This window comes from Trachypithecus francoisi, unplaced genomic scaffold, assembly GCF_009764315.1.
Source record: "Trachypithecus francoisi isolate TF-2019V2 unplaced genomic scaffold, Tfra_2.0 Lachesis_group6, whole genome shotgun sequence".
In the NCBI taxonomy this organism is placed as follows: domain Eukaryota; kingdom Metazoa; phylum Chordata; class Mammalia; order Primates; family Cercopithecidae; genus Trachypithecus; species Trachypithecus francoisi.
In genome coordinates this window covers 90480241-90486417 of record NW_022681471.1, presented here as the reverse complement: position 1 = coordinate 90486417, position 6177 = coordinate 90480241, and the positions used below count along the sequence as shown (strand labels likewise).

The following is a 6177-nucleotide window of genomic DNA, read 5'->3' as shown; positions in this document are numbered from 1 at the left end:
AAGCTGTAGTAACTAAAACAGCATGATACTGGTACAAAAAGAGACACATCAATGGAAAAGAATAGATAACTCAGAAGTAAAGCTACATAGCTATAACCAACTGATCTCCAACAAAGATGATAAAAATAAACAACGGGGAAAGGACACCCTATTCAATAAATGATGCTGGGAAAATTAGCACCATATGCAGAAGAATATGGACCCCTATCTCTCACCATACACAAAAATTAACTCAAAATGGATTAAAGACCTAAATGTAATACCTGAAACTATAAAAATCATAGAAGGAAGACTAGGAAAAAACTCTTCTGGAGATTGGCCTAGGGAAAGAATTTATGACTGAGACCTGAAAAGCGATGCAGAAAAAAGAAAAATAGATAAATGACAAATGGGACTTAATTAAACTACACAGCTTCTGCACAGCAAAAGAAGCAATCAACAGAGTAAACAGACAACCTACAGAATGGGAGAAAATATTCACAAACAATGCATCTGACAAAAGACTAATATCCAGAATCTATAAGGAATGAAACAAATCAACAACAACAAAAACACATAACCCCATTAAAAAGTGGGCAAAGGACATGAACAGACATTTCTCAAAAGAAGACATATGGATGTTCAACAAACACTTGAAAAAATGCTCAGCATTGCTAATCATCAGAGAAATGTAAATTAAAATCACAAGGAGGGAGATACCATCTCACAGCAGTCAGAATGGCTATTATTAAAAAGCCAAAAAAGAACAGATGTTGGCAAGGATGCAGAGAAAAGAAAACGTTTATATCGTGTTGGTGGGAATTAGTACAACTCCTATGGAAAGCAGTATGGAGATTCTTAAAGGGTTAAAAATAGAACTACCATTTGACCCAGTAATCCCACTACTGAGTATCTACTCAAAGGAAAAGAAATCGTTACATCAAAAAGACACCTGCACTGGTATGTTTATTGCAGCACTATTCACAATAGTGAAGTCATAGACTTTGTGTCCATTAACAGATGATTGAACAAAGAAAAATATGCTATATGTACACCATGGAATACTACACAGCCATTAAAAGGAATGACATCATGTATTTTGCAGTAACATAGATGGAACTTGAGGCTATTATCCTAAATAAAATAACCCAAAAACAGAAAATCAAATTCTCATTCATAAGTGGGAGCTAAACAATGGATACACATGCACACACAGAAGGAAATAATAGACATGGAGACTGCAAAAGCAGGGAGGGTGGAAGGGAAATGAGAGTTGAAAAAGTATCAGTTGACTACCGTGTTCACCATTTGGGAGATGGGTACACTAGAACCCCAAACCTCAGCATTACACAACATATCCATGTAACAAACCTGCCCATGTACCACCGAACTTATAAAAATAAGTAAATACATAATCTTGAGCTTCAAAAAAGAAATTATGTCTTTATTCTTAGGATGTGAGTGCTGAAATATTGAGACAATATGGCATTAATGTATGTATCTTACTTTAAATGTTTTTGGAAAATGTATGCACAAATGCATGCATATAGATACGTGTAATTCCTATCGAATTACTGTTCTGCCTACAGTTGTCGCATATAGATACATACGACAAAATATTAAGAATCATTGAATCTAGTTTTGGGTAGATGGATGCATCTCTGCTTAAAACCCATGTGTGCGGATGTTACTACTTAACTCACAAGAAGCAGCTTTCCTAAGACTGCTCACTGTTTTCCCAGGTACTTATTGCACCCCAGAAAAGAAGATCTGTGCTCATTTTGTGGGGTCTCTCCTCTGACCACGCCCAACGATCAACCAAATCAATCTCCAAAGAACAAAGTCTCCACTTCGTATTCATGCCTGCCAGAGCTGTTAATTTGCTCTTGGAACAGATGCAAAAATAAATGTACTATTTCTTCTTTTACTTCTTGTCCTTAGAAGATGGATTTAAATAAGTGAATTTCTTTCCCCTGTATTTTCTCTGGTTGGGTCCACTGATGTAACATACTATTGTGGGTCGTTATCTTTACTACACTTAACTTTCGTACAACTAGTTACACACCATGCATTTTCACCCCCCAAGGTTTTATGTATGACTCTGCTTCTTCTATAGTAGGTGAATAATTCTTTTTTCTTAAGCTGACCTACCTGCTGCTGCATGCTAACTACAAGGTCTACAGTATTTTCAGTGGTTCAATATGTTAAGGTTAGGCTGATGATTTGAATCAACAATAGAAATTAACATTTAGGAGAAGGGGCAACTGATAGGCTCAGTCAGAATTTCAAGACAGCAAAGGCTGTTGTGATAGGGTCAAGGGAAGGGTCTCTTTACATCACATTCAACAAGTGGCCAATCCTGCTGGCGCAGACAAGGAGGCTGCTCAGCGACTGACGGGGAAATGGGGGTAGCGGGCTGGGCACGCGCTCGGGAGTCTGCGGGCGCCATGGGCAGAGTAAGGAACCGCGCCACTGCTCAGCGGCGGAGGCGAAAGCGGCCCGGGGATCCTCCCGCCGCCTGCGCGGCCATCGCGGTCATGGGCGTCAGCCGTGCGCAGTGCCCCCGGGTCCAAGTCGGGGTCGGTAGCCACGCGGCGGCCAAGAGGTGGCTGGGAAGGTTGCGGCGGAAGCGCCGGTGGCGGCGGGTCCGGGAGGCAGGCCCCAGAAACTTGCTGCCCTCCACCCCTCTCCCGGACCCGCAGGCGCCCGCCGAGTCCCCTGAGGAGCTGGACCTCGGCGCACAGCGGGAGCGCTGGGAGACGTTCAGGAAGCTGTGGGGCCTCAGCTGCGAGGGCGCCGCCAAGGTCCTGCTGGACACCTTCGAGTACCCGGGCCTCGTGCATCACACCGGGGGCTGCCACTGCGGCGCGGTCCGCTTTGCGGTCTGGGCCCCGGCAGATCTGCGCGTGGTGGATTGCAGCTGCAGGCTGTGCAGGAAGAAGCAGCACCGCCACTTCCTCGTCCCGGCCTCGCGCTTCACGCTGCTCCAGGGCGCGGACAGCATCGTCACCTATCGGTCCAACACGCACCCGGCGCTGCACAGCTTCTGCAGCAGGTGCGGGGTGCAGAGTTTCCACGCAGCTGTCTCCGACCCCCGCGTGTACGGCGTCGCCCCGCACTGCCTGGACGAGGGCACCGTGCGCAGCGTGGTCATCGAGGAGGTCGGCGGTGGCGACCCGGGAGAGGAGGCCGCCGAGGAGCCCAAGGCCATTCACAAGACGTCCTCCCAGTCAGCCCCTGCCTATCCCCGCAAACAGGAGCAGTGACTGGGGCCGCAAGCCCGCCCGAAACCGGCCCGGGCGGCCCTGCGGGGAGCGTCCGAGTACCTGCACAGATCACATGCTGTGAAAGAGGTGTTTCTGGCCTGGTCAAACCGTGGATTCCCTTCCAGTGTTTGCCCTTCCTCTCCACTAGTTTTCAGTGAACTCGCTTATGATCCAAATCTTGAACACACCTTTGTCTGTGTACGACGATAGTCTTGGAATCCCATAAGCAAGAACAGTGTCTCTGCTTTTTCAAACCATCCATTTTATCTCTCGCTTTTACTGTTCTACCTACAGTTGTCACAAATCACCTGCAGATGATTCCTGTGTGCTATACGTTCCCGGTGCTATTGTGAACAGGCTTGTTGTTTTCAGTGCTTTGCGTCTGGTGTGTAGGACGGCAACATACAGTTTGTAAACGTGCTAGGATGTCTTCCATTCATTATCGTGTGTGTGCGACGTGTGCGTTTTAGAGAGGCATTCACGTTTGCACTACTTAGTCCAGTTATTTAGTGTTTTTTATATGATATGTTTTAAGACTCATTAGTATTACATACCTCATTGCTCTTATTAGACGAATGATGTTAGTGTTTTCCTCCGTTTTGTTTTAGAAACTGTCTCTGGGAAAGGAGATGGGAGACAGGAATGAGAAACGTCTGTGTGCTGTACGCCCTCTTTAATCTTTCTAAATACCTATCTTATACATGTGTAAGTATTCAGAAATCAGTAAATATTTAATAATAGAAAAGTATGTATTTCTATGCTGTATATTACAAAACCAGCTCTAATTTATATGTAATTCTTGATATCTGAAATTTTTATCGAACAATCAGTGGTGGGTTCAATGATACATATCAATATTATCATTTTATGGCTTCATAGAATTAAAAAATATGGATCTTTCATAATTTATGTAATCAACCTCTTCTGATGAATGTTTAGCTTTTTTCCAACTTTCAGTGCAATAATGATATTTCAAAGGTGCAAACTTCCAATAAATGTCTGCATTGTTCTACGACTTGGGTAAAAGTGCCTGGATACTCTTTCCATATGTCTTTTTTTTGCTGTCTGTCTCTCCTCTGTACATGTTTAATTGGATGTTGAATTGTTTAACTTGACTTACCTTTTCAACAAAGTGAAAAGAGATCAATTAAGTATGTGTTTCCATGTATATGAGAGATGGCATGGCTGTGCCATCACACAGAGATGCTAACATCTTTCAATTCATACCTTTTCTTTTCCATCTTCCCTTACCCCTACCTTAAGGGAAGGTTTTTGTGACCTGGTTTCTCCAACATGTTGCTCTACTCCCCAAGATTCCTCCTTTGTTCTTTGGAATAGCTTGCCCCGGTCCTTCTTCACCTAGGGATTGAGTTGAGGTAGGGAAGGAGAGAGGAAGGGAGAACATGAACATGCATATATGCCTTAGGTGGTCCAGTCATATTGGTGGTCAGAAAATACCAAATTGCACTGAGTTACACCTGTATTACACTCCATTGCATAGAACGGATCCAGAGCGATGGAAAAAAATGACTCAAGATGTCATGCTTCTACCATGTCGGTGTTTCTGTCCAAAGAAATGTGTATGTATAATTTCTTTTTCTGAGAATGACTTTTAAAGTGTGTTTTGATTATTTTTGCTTCTCTAAGCCATGTGCAAATCATTCGTCAGTTTGGTTGAAGACTCATGTTCAAGAGTGCCAGACCCCCTTTTTAACTTGGCATATAGTTTAAGCATGCTAGGCTGGTTTCTGTGTGTGAGAATCCAAGCAGAGGACTGCTGTGCTGGTGAGAAGGAATGGGAGCGGCGCTAAAACCTGAGGAAGAACAAGCTGTTGGGGAAGGGGATGACTGAGGAAGAACTGGAGAGAAAGAGAAGCAACGAGCAGCTTAGATCCAGCAAGGAATATAGGGGAAAAGAAGAGGTGTTTAAGGGAGTCTTTGGGGGATTTTACCACAGGTTGCAGGAAGTCAGTGTTTTCCCCTGTATTTCCAAAGGGGACTTTAAAGTTAGTGTTACTTTATGTGTTAGCTGTCTTTTTTTCTATTGTACAAAAGTATATCTTACGCTTCAAAATTGTAAATGAGTGTTTGTGAGCCATTAGTGATTGTGATGCTGACAGTGGCTTCAGGCATCTCTTAATTCAAGGAAAGAGCAAGGGCTTGGCATTTGAACCTGGGCTGAAAACCCAACTCTTCTATACACTACTGTCCAGCTTTGTAAAATCTGTCAAAATACAAAAAATTAGCCAGGTGTGGTGGCGGGCGCCTGTAATCCCAGCTACTCAGGAGGCTGAGGCAGGAGAATTGCTTGAACCCAGGAGGTGGAGGTTGCAGTGAGCCGAGATCACGCCATTGCACTCCAGCCTGGGTGATAGAGCAAGACTGTGTCTCAAAAAAAAAAAAAAAGAAAAGAAATCTGTAAAAGCCCACCCTCATCTTCATTGTGAGGATGAAATGAGGACGTGTGTATAATCTGCTGGCACAGTGGCTGATGCCCAGCAGGCACTCAAGAATTTGCTATGATGGTTGCTCTTAGGTGAGGACACTGATAAATAGAACCAAGGGTCATGAATGCACTCAATCCTAGGATTTAGACACTTTTATGGATATCCTCTCAGGTACTATTTTTTGGGGCACTTAAAGTGAGAGTTACATCAATCCAGTGACAAGGTAGAAGGAGTAATAGGAAGTGAGTCCGTAGGGTGCAGCACGATCTTTCTCCTCTTAACGGATTTATCAGACAACATCCACTGTTTCTTCCCCATCCACATTCATCCAAGCCGTGACAGGGGAATCGCCGTAGGTGAAACATCATCCTCTCCCACCTCATACCCTATTCTCTGCCTTGCCTTCCTCCACTTCATGCCTCCTGGCTGCCCAGCACTGTTTTCCATGCTAAGATAGAACAGTGAACAAAAAACACAGTCTCTAG

The 6177-nt window shown here is 44.1% G+C and overlaps 1 protein-coding gene across 1 annotated transcript; it reads left to right on the top strand.

Moving 5' to 3' along the window:
- The first annotated feature begins 2381 nt into the window (after positions 1-2381).
- On the top strand, positions 2382-4264 carry CENPVL3 (centromere protein V like 3). Its single transcript, XM_033201246.1, has one exon. The coding sequence runs from the start codon at positions 2382-2384 to the stop codon at positions 3243-3245; it is 864 nt and encodes a 287-aa protein (XP_033057137.1). The 3' UTR covers positions 3246-4264.
- The last annotated feature ends 1913 nt before the right edge of the window (positions 4265-6177 follow it).

Coding starts and splice junctions, on each gene's coding strand:
- CENPVL3 (XM_033201246.1), top strand. CDS start 2,382: ATGGGGGTAGCGGGCTGGGCACGCGCTCGGGAGTCTGCGGGCGCCATG.